The sequence below is a fragment of the Prionailurus bengalensis genome, chromosome D1 (assembly GCF_016509475.1).
Source record: "Prionailurus bengalensis isolate Pbe53 chromosome D1, Fcat_Pben_1.1_paternal_pri, whole genome shotgun sequence".
Classification (NCBI taxonomy): Eukaryota; Metazoa; Chordata; class Mammalia; order Carnivora; family Felidae; genus Prionailurus; species Prionailurus bengalensis.
This window is the reverse complement of record NC_057346.1, coordinates 38,937,929-38,952,405: the sequence shown is the minus strand read 5'-3', so window position 1 is coordinate 38,952,405 and position 14,477 is coordinate 38,937,929. Positions and strand designations below refer to the sequence as shown.

General features: G+C 45.1%; 1 protein-coding gene across 12 annotated transcripts in view; it reads left to right on the top strand.

The window, feature by feature from the left end:
* Positions 1–14,477, top strand: part of AMOTL1 (angiomotin like 1) — a 155,977-nt gene that overhangs the window by 69,248 nt on the left and 72,252 nt on the right. For 9 of the 12 annotated variants that reach the window (XM_043579910.1, XM_043579909.1, XM_043579908.1 and 6 more), the window contains one exon: positions 13,936–14,085. In XM_043579910.1, the coding sequence (XP_043435845.1) occupies positions 13,936–14,085 (150 nt within the window). Of the gene's footprint in view, positions 1–615; positions 723–4,030; positions 4,102–11,510; positions 11,609–13,935; positions 14,086–14,477 lie in introns of those variants that run through there. The other 3 variants (XM_043579913.1, XM_043579912.1, XM_043579919.1) reach the window with 3 other exon arrangements.

Genomic DNA, 14,477 nt, shown 5'->3' with positions numbered 1-14,477 from the left:
AGTGATAAAACTCAGGCTTTCCAGTAAAAACTGGAATTTTGGAAAACTTGGATTTGCCACTGTGCACTTGACAACTTCCTAAAATGCCAAAGACTTTCCTGACGATTGCAATCCATTGTATATTAACAAAGGTGATTTTGTTGATATGACATACTTGAAAAATTTGCATGTGTGGAGGATTTGCATGGTGCAGTGAACCATGATTTTCCAAATGACCAATGTATGAAATTATGAAATCAGGGAAAAGAGAACTCCCTCCAAAGTGAGAGATGGACCAGTAGATTTTAATGTACTAGAATATAGAGAAATATCCAAGGCAGGATCACTGATACAGTTTTATAGTTCACACTGCAACCACCTTTAAGAAATTAGTACTTGTTGGGGCACCTGGGTGGCTCAGTCAGTTAAGCGTCTGACTTCAGCTCAGGTCATGATCTCATGGTTCATGAGTTCGAGCCCCATGTCGGGCTCTGTGCTGACAGCTCTGTCTCTCTGTGTCTCTCAAAAATGAATAAACATTAAAAAAAAAAAAAGAAATTAGTACTTGTTGACTTTTGGTGTAGCTTCAAAGAACAGTCACAATTATCTGGAATGGCTATCATAATACTCCTCCTTTTTCCAATTACATGTTCGAATGAGGCTACATTTCCTTGATCTTCTTCAATAAAAATCCTACAACAATAGATTGACAGCAGGAACAGATATGAAAATCCAGCAGTCTAGTAAGCCTTACCTTAAAGAAATTTGCAAAATTGTAAAATAATACTGTTCGCACTGCCTTTTGTCTTAGAAATGAGTTTTCATAAAAATGTTTCGTGTAACTGAGAATGGGTCCACTATTGTTGTTTTGAAATGAATTAGCATATATTTTAAGATTTCTCAGTTTCCATTTCTGATATGGTAAGGAGGGATAGATACGGCTTACAGAAACAAAAGCTTATTGGGTCCTCTGTAAAGAGGTCCTGAAAACGAAAAAGTTTGAAGACCGTTGGTGTAGTGGTAAACACTGCACGCTCTGGGAACAGACCATCTGGGTTTGAATCCTGGTTTTGCCCTTTACTAATTGTGCAAGTTATTCTCAGTGCCTTAGTTTCTGCACCTGAGAAGTGAGGATAATCCTCGTAGAGTTGTGAATGCCACGAAATCAGTGTGTATGCGTTCTTTTAGACCTAGGGAGAAACTATGTAGCTCTTGACAGATTGTTTTAGAGAGGTCCATGATCCAAAGCATTGAGGCCTAAGAGAAGAAAGAGGTAAGCATAGCCCCTTAGCGCAGTTACAGATCTAGGTGTGCGTGTCCCGAGACGGACCTGAACACTGGTGTCCCTGCTCGCCAGTCCGTGCTACCTTGAGCTTGCCTGCATCACCGCATTGGGCCACTGTTGGGCAGTTGTCTGCCTTAGAAGTCTGGCCTGGCAGATTTGGATTCCCATACCGGGCACTATCTTTCCCCTGGCAGATGCTTAATGTCACAGATGTTTGTGGAATGAATGAGTGAATGAAAGCACGGACGGATGGACTGACAGATGGATGAATTAGCGAGTACTTCTGCATTTTGCTGCCAATCAAGTTCACCAGACCCATGATCTTTTGTAACGTGTAGGAATTATAAGAAACCAAATACTACCACAAGTACCTAGGTGTTTTAAAATACCGCTTAAATTCCACGGAATGCTTTGGAACAGTCAAAACCGAATTTGCATCTCAGCCTTATGGCTGTGAGCTGCGTGACCCAGAGCGTGTCATTTATGTTTATGTTTAGGTAAAAAGGAGATAATGAGGCCTAATTCTCAGAGATGTGAGAATTACCTGAGATAATGTTGGTACCATGTATTGCTCGATGAATGTTATGTTCTATGCCTTCCTTCCCTGTAAAATTAGCTGCTTATCTTACATGACTGTGACGTAGTGGCTGTGTGATTTTTTGAGTTTCAGATTTAGCAAGCATTTGCCTTGTAATATGGTAGGCATTTTCTCAGGCTTTATCTTATCATGTTGAATTAGATATCTTTGTTTTTATTTTTTTTTAAATGTTTATTTATTTTTGAGAGAGACAGAGAGGCAGAGCGCCAGCAGGGGAGGGGCAGAGAGAGAAGGGAGACACAGAATCCGAAGCAGGCTCCAGGCTCTGAGCTGTCAGCACAGAGCCCGATGCGGGGCTCAAACCCACAGACAGTGAGCTCATGACCTGAGCCGAAGTTGGCCGCTTAACCCACTGAGCCACCCAGGTGCCCCTGGATGTATTTTTTGGTATAATCGCTTTATTGTATTTTTAGAACAATACTTGAGATGTAGCTGAAATAGCCATATTCCCTTACCTGGTCATTCAGGTTAGCAATTAGAAGGGCACTACAATTGCTGACTTTACTCTGAATTTATGAAAAAGTAACACATTTACACAAAGAATTCTTTACCAGAAGAACCGATTCAGGTTGATTGGTTTGTTTGTTTTAGGAAGAGTTGTTTACTCATCCGTTTGCGTTCATCAGATCCGTCATGTTTTGGCTTCAAGTGTGATTGATGGACAAGATTTCAGTTTATCACAACTTTTTTGGAGTGCATGTGTCATATCAGAACTTGTATGGCAGAGAAGCGTAAGCCTCCTAGACGTGACTCTGTATTCAAATCAGCTGTCAAGTGAGGCCAAAATACATTTGGTCTGCACATGTGGAGATCCCGACAGGCCTGACATGGAGCTTGGAAGTGACATTTTTTTTTTAAATTTTTTTTTTAACGTTTACTTATTTTTGAGACAGAGAGAGACAGAGCATGAACGGGGGAGGGTCAGAGAGAGAGGGAGACACAGAATCTCAAACAGGGTCCAGGCTCTGAGCAGTCAGCACAGAGCCCGATGCGGGGCTCGAACTCATGGGGACCGCGAGATCGTGACCTGAGCCGAAGTCGGACGCTTAACCGACGGAGCCACCCATGCGCCCCTGGAAGTGACATTTTTAACACGTAGCACAGGCGACTGACACAGCACAGCCTTGGGATCCACTGTTAAAGTGGAGACACCATCGTGAAACTAATATGTGGTCAACGGAAGGGATGGGGAGGGGTAGCTTCATCAAGTGCCTTGGTGTTCTGGTGATTGGCAGAGAGCGTGCTATTATTCCTTGAAGCTTTTGTGAAAAAGAGCACAAATGAAATAGTTCTGGATGCTTCTCTGCCTCATATAGTCCGAGAAAAACTTTCCCAGTACCTTTCCCCATTGCCCACAAGCAAGAGCGTATCATTAAAACTCTCCTGATTTAAAATTAAAAAAAAAAATTTTTTTAAATTTATTTTTGAGAGAGAGACAGAGTGTGAGTGGGGGAGGAGCAGAGAGAGAGAGGGAGACACAGAATCCGAAGCAGGCTCCAGGCTCTGAGCTGTCAGCACAGAGCCCGATGCGGGGCTCGAACATCCTGAAGTCAGACGCTTACCGACTGAGCCATCCAGGCGCCCCAAAACTCTCCTGATTTTAATGTAAGAAATTAGTCAGGAAAAGAGGACTCAGAATTAAGTGTGCGTTATTGCGGAATTTTTGGAAGGCAGAATGACGCTGCAAAAAAAGCTTTGATTTTGTCTGTGCTGCTGGCTAGCTCTGGGCCTCTGGGCATTACTTAACCACTGTGAGCCTAGTCCCTATCTACAAAACGGAAATAGGGTGTTGACAATTATACATGATGATTTTTATATCGTCCCTACACTCAATGGGCCCTCAACAAGTGGTAGCTCCTTCTACTGTTGATTATACTCTTATTACTAAAGGGACTTTCAGTTTTGGGGGAACATTGGTTGATTTGAATTATCGTGTCCAGTTATGAGTCAACATTGACTCCTGAGGGAGGTGAGCACAAGAAGACACAGTGAGTATTAAGGAGACGGGGAGGGCGGTGGAAGGAACCTGATGGCAGGTCTGAGCTGCTCTTGTCCTCTGCGGCTCAGAGAGGGAGCCTTAGAGAAGCATAATTATGCATTCATGTTGCCGTCTTGTGTCTTGGGGTTTATTTTAAGGTTTCTCATCCTGTTTGTTTTCCTTTGTTCAGAAAAGATTAAGTACTTACTGTCTGCCTGCAGTGATAGAAACACATTTGAAAGCAATGGAGCTCACATGCCAGTAAGTTTTTTTTTTTTTCAATGGGAACGTAATGTATGCCAGGGCCACCCAAAAGAATACGTTTCTGGTCCTGAAATTGATTAAAGATTATTGAAGTTTCACTTATTTAATTAAATATAGGGCTTATTTATTAAAACGCACCCGAGTGCATAGTTCTAGAGATCGACTATATACTGTAGTGCCTGTAGCTAACAATACTGTATTTTTTATGCTTAAAACATGCTAAGAGGGTAGATAGTATGTTAAATATTCTTATCACACGCACACATATTAATAAAGGAGGTGGGAGAGGACTTAGAGAGGTGGTGGGTATATCTGTGGTCTCGATGATGGTGACGGCTTCATGTGTGGATACTTACCCCCAAACTCGACACGTTGTCTATGTTAAATGTGTACATTTTTTTAATTATCCATTTTTTTTAAAAAAATATTTATTTTGAGAGAGAGAGAGAGAGAGCAGGAGAGGGACAGGGGGAGAGGGAGAGAGAGAATCCCAAGCAGGTCCCATGCTGCCAGTGCAGAGCCCGACGCTGGGTTCGATTTCATGAACCGAGAAATCATAACCTGAGCCAAAATCAAGAGTTGAACGCTTAATCCACTGAGCCACCCAGATGCCCCTAAACATGTACATCATTTTCAATGTCAAGCATATCTTGATAAAAAAAATTTTTTTAAGTTATCTGAAGTAAAGAATTTCTGGAGTCCAGGTACTTCTAGTTTTAGATAGGTTAACTACCAAATATATCTACCTGAAATAAAAATTATGATATTATGTACAATTTGAGTCAAGGTAGTTAACCAGCCTTTGGATTTTATGTTAAAATCCAAAATTAAAAGATGATTTTCTCTTTGTAGATAAAATCTTTTTCTCATGGGATACTCATGTGTGCATGTGGTGACTCTGCGTGATAGGTAGGGACTAGGATGATTCCTTCTTCTTATGGTGGGTGACTGGGCACCCCCAGAGAGAGGTCTGTTGACTCTGGTCCTGCTCCCAGACCTTTTGAAGAAGCCCGCGCCAAAGCCTGCATTTAGGGCACAGTCCCAGGACACAGGGCTCACCTGCAGGGGTTGAGCAGAATGAAAGAGCACCTTCCTCTAAGAGCTGGCTTGTGTTCTCCCTGTGCAGACTCCCTGTGATGTCACTTCAGAATCGTGGACAGAGCCCCTACAGGAAATGGATCATAGTATGCTTGTAATTAACGTGTTTTAGCACTAGGTGGCTTTCTCTCGTTTTTGTTCCCCAGTAGCTTTTACCAAGCCTTGGTCTCCTGATTGGTTTGAAAGAGACAGAATCATCTTTGAGCTACTTTCTGTAGAATTAAGAATATGCTTATAACTGGTTATTTAAAAATGTATCTTAATTCCATCAATATATATTTATTGAGTGCCCGTTATGTGCTAGAAACTAGCATGTACTGTGAACATACGCAGATGATTCATTGATTCAATAAACGTGTTTGGAGCTCTTACTGTGATTTTATTTCTGCTAGACACTGGAGAGACAAAGGTGAATAAGATATGGTCTTCTGCTGCTGATCAACTTACGAGCTAACAGGGAGAGAAAAAGACGAACTAAATACATAGGCAGTTTAATAGTGGCAGAAACATGCATGGAATGTGATGGGAGCACAGATGAGTGGCATATAAACATTCGGGGGCAAGAGGTAGGTGACTTCCCAGAGGAAGTGGCACTAGATAGAGCTTCAGAAAACTTTCAGACAGTGTGTGCGCACACACACACACACACACACACACACGTAATTTAATGTTTATTTATTATTTAGAAAGAGAGAGAGAGCACTAGCCGGGGAGGATCAGAGAGAGAGAGGGAGTCACAGAATACTAAGCAGGCTCCAGCCTCTGAGCTGTCAGCACAGAGCCCGGCGCAGGGCTTGAACCCAAGAACTGTGAGATCATGACTTGAGTCAAAGTCAGATGCTTAACTGACTGAGCCACCCAGGCACCCCGTCAGCATACATATTTGAGCATTGAGTATGTGCCAAAGAAAAAGTTTTCCGACTTGGTGAGAAAGACCTTCTGGACGAAGGAACCTTTGAGGGATCACAAGTATTTCTTTGGGGTTTGTGCAAAGGGTATTTGGGGCAACAAGGCAGATTGTGCTAAGTCATGTAGTACTTAGGATACAGACAATGCTGAGTTTTTATGATGGGGGTCAGAACAATTAATTTTTTTTTAAATGTAAGTCTCTATCAGAAGTGCTTGATTATGAGCACAAAGTGACTTCGGCTAACTTAAGCAAAAGAGGAATTTATTGGAAGTATATTAGGCAGCTCACATATTAACAGGAAGGCCCAGAAAATGGGCAGGAACCTAGGTGAAAATACACCAGGAACCCAGCCGGGGACACGGTGTTTGTCTTGTGAGGACCGATGCTCCTGGAACTCCTGGTGATACTGTTACCACAGGTAACTTACCTGCACCTTTTGTCCCTGTGTCCTTTCCTCAAGACTCACAGTCTTTGGCTGGAATATCCAGTTGACTTGAGCTTAGGCTGCTAGAACAGAGAAGGGTACTTTTGGCTTCTGTGATGGGAGCCAGAACCTACCCCCAAGGTTTACACAGTGAGTTCAGGGTTTCTTAACACTGAAACTATTTTAGAGTATTGTGATTGACTCTCAGGAACATGCTGGGTAGTTGAATCACCTATTTTTGAAATTATTTTGCATTTCTCTAGTGTTACGAAAATAACGAACTAAAATTTAAAAAGTTTATTAAAAAGCTCCCTTAAATACTGGCTTCTGAATCGTCCTCCTCCTTACCCATATCCAAGTGACACTGAACTCTCCATTCCTTAAAGAGATGAAATACTTTCTTCTTCTTCTTTTTTTAATGTTTATTTTATTTTCGAGAGAGAGAGAGAGAGAAAGCACGAGCCAGGAAGGAGCAGAGAGAGAAAGAGGGAGAGAATCTCAAGCAGGCTCCACGCCACGGGCACGGAGTCCCAACACGGGGCTCCAACCCATAAACTGTGCGATCACGACCTGAGCCGTAACCAAGAGTCAGGTGCTTAGCTGACTGAGCCGCCCAGGCGCCCAAGATGAAACACTTTCATGACTCAATCCCTGTGCTTCTCCTTTTACCTGGCTGTGTTGACCTCTCCTTCTTGGCACCCTCTCCTCACCCCACAGCAGGTTAATATCCTCCTCACTTTTTTCTGCTCAGCGCACCTGTCTCTTTCTTCTTGTCATTTCAGCTCGCTATCACCTCCCTAATCGACAGGTAGTGATGGATTACTTCTGGGCCCCCAAAGCTTTGTGTCCCTTTAGTCGAGCACTTACTCTGCAAGGAAATTTGGGTGTGCACGTGTGCACGTTGGTCTCCAGAACTAGAAGAGCATGATCTCCTGAGGCCAAGGACGGTCTTACTCATTTCTTGTATTTAGAGCTCCTAGCACAGTGCTCTGTTGACTGCATTGTTACTTGAAAGGGTAAGCATACATTCCGCGTTTTGGTTCCCACTGATGATGTCTCCAATAGTCCCAAAAAAGCATTACCAAGTTAAGCTTGCCTTTAAAGTTATTAATCACAAGTTCCACTTCGAGAAAGTCTAAATTAAATAGCCATTAGTGTATTTATTATTTTATTTGTTCGCCACAATAGACAAGATTGGTTCCGGGGATCAGAATTCACACTGGGTGCTGAGGTGGACTTTAGGGGTTGGGAATCTTGGAAACCTTCCTCCCTCCCACCTCTCTCCATCCCCATCTTGGGTTTCAAATAATGGTTCCTTGGGTGAAAGAGATATTCCAGTGCGTGGAGATTCCTGTTTCCTGTTTAAAAACGTGTGTTGCAGGCACGTATTCCTAGAAGAGGGTGCCCTGACCTGTCCGTGCTTCTGCACTCAGGTCTCAGGCTCCTGGAGTGTGAACTGGCCAACCCACCTGGGCTAGCTGGGTTTCGCAAGAGTTCTTGTGAACAGACTTGCCTTTATTTTTCAGGCACTGGTCATGGGTTCTCCAGGCCGCTTCAAAACATTGTTTCCTAGGGCATCTGTCTCCCTGAGCAGAGTATTCCACTCCCCCCGGAAAAACCTCCAGTCCTGCCAGAATCAAAAGGCTTGGTTGCTTACATTTGACTTTGAGGCGGCTGGCACACTCAGCAAATTCCTTAGCTCTTTGAAAGGGAAGGTAGAGGCCACAGGATTGTTTGTTGCTATGTTTAAAATTTCTGTTACAAAGTTATAGGAGGCTAGACTAATGTAAAGGGTGAAGTGGTTTTTAAATGCATTAGGGGGTTTGGATTCGGTGGGCCTGGGAGAAAAGTTTTGGGCTTTGGGGAAAGAACACCTGGGAGTTGTTTTGCGGTTCGTGGAGGGTTTGAGGAATGGGCCTCTGGCCTGCAGGGGAAAGCAAGTGCCCCCCTCATGTTAGGGAACACTTCATGGAACATTTAAGGGAAGATTCCCTCATTTAAGGAAAAGTGCAAGGGGTCATGGGGAACTCCCGGAGACTGGCTTTGGGGGATCTTTGACCTTTCCCTTAAACTTGGGCCCATTCCAGAAGACGGTGCCGTGTTCTGCATCTGCCAGCAAGGAGTAGGAGGGGTATCCCTTGCACATCCTCCTTGCAGAAAGTGGCAAGTATGTGGGTGGTGCCTGCCTTCCAGCTTCCCCAGGACGGTAGCACCAGACTATATTAAATGGCTGCTATAAAATACGAGACAGTTGGAGGGCACCTGTGTGGCTCAGTTTGTTAAGCGTCTGACTCTTGATCTCAGCTCAGGTCTTGATCTTGGGGTCTTGAGTTCAAGCCCCACCCAGCGTTGGAGCCTCTTACAAAAAAAAAAAAAAAAAAAAAAAAAAAAGGCAGTTGATGCTTAAATGCTAAGTTGTGAGCTCACATCATAACTGGTACCATAGGTGAGGGAAGGAAGGCCAGTGTGTGTGTATGTGTGTGGGGGGGTGTCTACAGGAGGTGGAGTGAAGAGGTTTGTTGGGGTGAACCGTAAAGGACCTGGGGAGAGGAGTGTGCAGGCAGAAGGCATTCCCGGCTGGAACCTGGAAAATGGGGGTGACATGGTCACGGGACGCTGGGATGCTGAGTAGAGCGCCCAGGCTGTTGACAGCAGAGGAGCAGCCAGATGGCAGGCGGCCTTGAAAACGAAGCAAAATTTGAACTTGAGACCCTCGCCAAAACAGTTATGTGCAAGCTAGTGGCCTTCCAGAAGTGGGATTTGAGGACAGGAGCTTTCCTAGTTCTGTGAGTGTTGGATGAAGATAGGGTGGCAATTTGAGCGTCCTCCGGTGTTTAAACGCAAAGGACACTTCTGAGCCTGTTACATTAGCCTCTTGACAGATTCACGATCTGATCTTAGGGAAGGAACTAGCTACAATGGAGGTGGAGCAGATGAGAGGCAATCGCCAGGTTTCTGTGCCCCGTGCCCATCCCAGAAGACTCACTTCATTTTACCTTAATTCATTTTAACTTCGACAGTGATGCCCTTTGTTAGTGCTGTATTGAGTAAGGAAAACAAAAAGTCTTGTTCAGGGTCACATTACCTAAAGGCCTCTGGACGGTTACAGAGAAAGTAACAGCATAAAACCATAATGGGAAGGAAGCTTCAGCGCTTTTAGAAATAAGCAGTCACGCTCATAGAAGCAAAAGATTCTTCTTGTCGACACGTGACATGCAGGGTTTGTAAAGAAGAAGGGACCGTTCTTGGTGAGATGGATCACAGTCACTATGAGGCAGGAATGGTGACCCCTCAAAGCAGAATTCCAGAACCTCACCCTTTGTGGAGTGCAGCACGAACAGATCCCTGGCTTTCCTTCAGGGCACGAGCCATATAGGAGCTGCCAGAAGGGGACCCTGTAGTCGGGGGACTCCTTTACACTGGCCTTAGCTGGTTTTCCATCGCTTTTGCCGGCTTCCCCATGCAGACTAAAGCTGTCAGTGATAATTCTGGGACAAGGACTGGTTTGAAAGAAGCAGGTGACTGCAAATTGGTAAGTCAGGAGGACCCGGTGTGGAAACAGTCTTTATGAAGCCCGTGGGGCTACGGCATGTGCCTATCACACACCTTGGAGCAGGATCCTTGATTGGCTGCGTGCTGCCCTAAAATACGCCCTGTTCCTGAGCCCCTGGGCCGGAGCCACGCCCTAGAGGCGGGGCTTCCTGGGTGGGTGTGGTACCTGGGAGTGCCTGTGGCTTCTCCTAGTTTTGCTCCTGGGTGTGGAGAACGCTAACAAAGCCAACAGCATTCCCCCTCATATGTTGTCCTATGTCGTGTAACATAAGTCACACGTTTACTTCCAGTTTCTCATGTCAGAGAGCCTTGACCCCTTTGGGTAGATCTTGTACCCTGCGTTTCGCATAAGAAAACAGACCCGCTCTGTGCCATAAAGAGTTCCTAGTGGAGATTCTGAACTTCAATAGGCAGGGAAGGATTACGTGTCTGTGGGATTAAGGGCGAGGCCTCCCTTGCATTTTTGCTCTGCAGCCCAGCAATCTGATGCAGACCCAGTGACACACATTCTTGTCATTTTACCTTGTCTTATAGGTGACGAAGCCACAAATAGCAAGAGCCCTGTAGGGTATGTCAGTGCTGGGAGCTTCTCTTGGTTCTCTCGGTGGAGCTATGATACCAGGCCTGTCTGCCTGCCAGGCCGTCTGCTCATCTGCTGGGCTTTTCTTTCTTCAGCTCCTAGGAGTGGGGGCAGCGGTGGGAACGTAACTCTCCAAGAATGTGTGGGACACCCCAGCGTACAGAAAGAAAGAAGCCTTAAATGATAGTTGATATGTATCTCTATATGCTCTGTGGCCTGGAGCCCTTGAACCTGTTCTCATGTGGCAGGCCATTGGATAAAGATGTGGAAAATCAATTTGTACCAGTGTTGTTACTGGGGTCAGGTTCTTGGGGCTCCACAAGGATAGAAACTTGAGGCTGGACCCCAAAATCAAAGGCACAGGCAAGGCTCTACTGGGGCTACAGCTTGAGCTGAAGGACACTCAGCACTAACAGAGAGTGGTTAGACTGGCCCATTGGGACACAAGGGAGTAAAAGTTCTAGAGTGAAAACTCCCCCTCAGGTTCCCACTCTGGCTTAATATGCTAATGAAGGGGGGAAAGTACTTCATCTTTTCTTTTTAAAATTTGTTTATTTATTTTGAGAGAGAGAGTGTGGAAGCAGGGTAGGATCAAAGAGAGAGAGGGAGAGAGAGAATCCCAAGCAGTCTCTGCACTTTCTTTGCAGAGCCCCACGCAGGACTCGATCCCACCAACCATGACATCATGACGTGAGTGGAAATCAAGAGTCCCTTGCTTAACTGACCGAGCCACCCAGGTGCCCCCAAACGTGTTTCATCTTGATTGGTTGGAAGGGCCTCGTCCTGATTGGTTGATATTGGCAGGCAATTCAGGCAGCTCATTGGTGCTTTTAGGAGCCAGGGTCCTCTGTTTTAAGTCCAGCTTGTACGCGGGGCCGCGTCTTGGTTCTGCTTTCTAAAAGAAGCGGTTTAACAGTAACAGCCAACAGAAGCGCCCGAGGTACATAATGTTTTCCACTTGGGGCTTGTTCTCATGGTCCCTAACTGTCTCATTGTGGTGATGAGAATGGCTTAGTGTAGAGGTTTTAATTAGGTTCTTAGGTTGCAAGCATATGTCTATACAGAAACACACACACACACACCCTGCGCACTCCTTTGTATGCATCTACACGTACACATATATACCCTTAATTAGGCCTCAGTTTCATTAGCAGCTTGCTCTCCGTTTTCATTTAAAATTTATAGTCCCGTGACTAGACGGTGTCACCCAAAGCGACATGTGCTTCCACGTGGCCGTTCCTGACCCAGATCCACTATGAGAAAACACCACTCTTTGTTTTGTTGAAGTACGTGGGTCCTCAACACCTCTCTGGCGCTGATTTGGGGGGGGGGGGAGCTGAGGACGCAGAAAGGTGTTTTCGTGTTGGGGGATTTTTGCCAGTGTGCACCGTTCTCCCTCCAGCTTAGGGCATCCGAGCTTTGGCTGCACACTGGAATCGGTTGAGGAGTTTTACATACAGGAGCCTGGGCCCTATCCCCCGAGATTCCGCTTGACTAGGCCTGGAGGAAGCCTGGGTATTAGGATTTTAAAAGTTCCTGGGCAACTGTCATGGCAGCCAGGGTTGCACCCTGCGTTTCTCTAATTTTCCACCAGCATTTTCCACCTGCTGAAGTAGAAGCCAGGTCAGAATTTGCCTTAGGATCTAAGTCATCTGTGATTCTTAATTTTAGCCTGAGACTTTTAGATTTATAGATGCAGAAGATGAGGTCCAGAAAGGGGCAAGTTTCTTCCAGGGTAGTCTTTGCAGTTTGGCCAAAGAGAGAACCCTGACAGGTAATGTCATAGGCATTGGAACTACAATGTTAGACTGGTCTCCATGTTCTACACCATTCATATTTGGTTTATATTCATCTCTAGGTTGAGAGGCACTACTACATTATTTTAGCTTTACAAGATAAATATCCTAGCTGTCAAAACGTTTCTTTTTTTCACTCTAGCCCACACATGCCTAAGATATATGTGAGCGGAGTTGCAAACCCTTCTTTGTGTGTTGAAGAAACTGAGGAAGATGATGACTAAATCCCCATCTGTGGCCTCAATAACTAGTTACTACTAGCTTTGGCCTTGTGAGAAAAGAGCTGATAAAAAAAAACCCAGCAAGAAATTTCAAATTACTTTCAAATTAGTTTGAGGTTATAGCTGAAAAACATTTTTGTTCTAATGGAATTATCATTTGGTCAAGGATTTTAATTTAAAAAGAAAAGCATGATTCTTCCCCTGGAGTAAACTAAGCTACTTTTTCCCCCCCCAGGTTTATTTATTTTGAACGAGAGAGAGAGAGAGAGAGAGAGAGAGGGAGAGAGCATGCAAACAGGGGAGGAGCACAGAGAGAGGGAGGGAGAGAATTCCAAGCAGGCTCTAAGCCATCAGCACAGAGCTCAATTCGGGGCTCCAACTCACAAACTGTGAGATCATGACCTGAGCCAAAATCAAGAGTTGGATGATCAACCAACTGGGCCACCCAGGTGCCCTGTAACTAAGCTACTTTTGCCAAAAAGAGCCTTAAATGTGGTGTCCAAGCAGAGAAGTCAGTGCGAGGAGGGAAGAGAGCAGGGGCCGGGCTGCTGAGTGTTCCCACGATGTTGTATGTGCCTATCAGTGTGATTGTAGTGGTATCTCATGTTCAGTGCCCATAGGATTGAGTACTGTGTCACATTTGATTGGAACAGGAAGCGCACTCTGGTTTGTGTGTGACGGAGATAAAGTGGAAAGGCGGTGCTTGGTAGAGGGCCGGAACCCATGACCCGGACCCACACTGCCACATGGGGCTCCAGAAACCTTGAGCGGAGCGCTCTGTCCTGGGCTGGGACGTGCTCGTGCTGACACATGGTCTAGCAAAATAGCCAACCCCTCTCTGCATCTTTTAGGTATTCTGCTCTCCCCGTTTTGGTATTTCCTTTGCTGGCCTCCCCACCTCCCTCCTTTCTGTCCCCCACCTTGACCAGCCCAAACTTTGGGACTCATCCAGTTCTGCAGAGGGCTTGATATTTGTCAGTGTTGCTGCTGCTGCCCTTGGAACCGGGTTGTGTAAAAGCGTCATGACTTCACTCAGTGTCTCTCGAAGATTGTTATTCTGACCTCATGGGTCATTTTGGTGGGTGGCTGGCCTTGCGATAATTCTGAATGGTAACTCTGGAATTTTATGAATCAAAAAGGCAGCTCCGAGTCGAATGTGGGAAAATGCCTCGTGGGCTCTCATGAGTCACACAGGAAGGAGGGAGAGGAGGACTTCGGTGGCACTAATACGCACGTTGCTTTTTCCCCAGGACCCTCTCCTGTTTGTTACCGCTCCGATAGTCCCACCCCGATTCTAGAAGACCCCAACTACTTTTTCCCAGATTTCCAGCTCTATTCTGGGAGGCGCGAGACATCTGCTCTGACGGTGGAGGCAAAAGGTGGCATCAGGGAAAAAGTTGGTAAGTTCTTTTACCGGCATTTGGTTTGGAAAAGCAAGATGATCAGATGTTTCTGATTTTTAGCCTTTTTTTGCATAATTTTTTCTCTATCCTCGCTTTAAGAATCAGCCAGTTGTATTATTGATTGTTTATTATTAGGTGCCTTATTTTTAATGGTTTTGCTATGGCGTCAATAGACTATTTTACGATATCATGTGACTCTCAGCAGAGTTCTTATTGCAGGAACTTGAGAGCTACACCATTTATTCCCTAATTTTTCTCTGATTCCTAAATACTTTTTTTGTACCCTTTCCCAGAATCTTTTTTCCTTCTCTGCTTTCACTTTGATCTCTTTTTTGCAAATAATTCAGAAGCTCAGAAGAAATCCAAAACTATAGTAGGGAGGGAGCTGT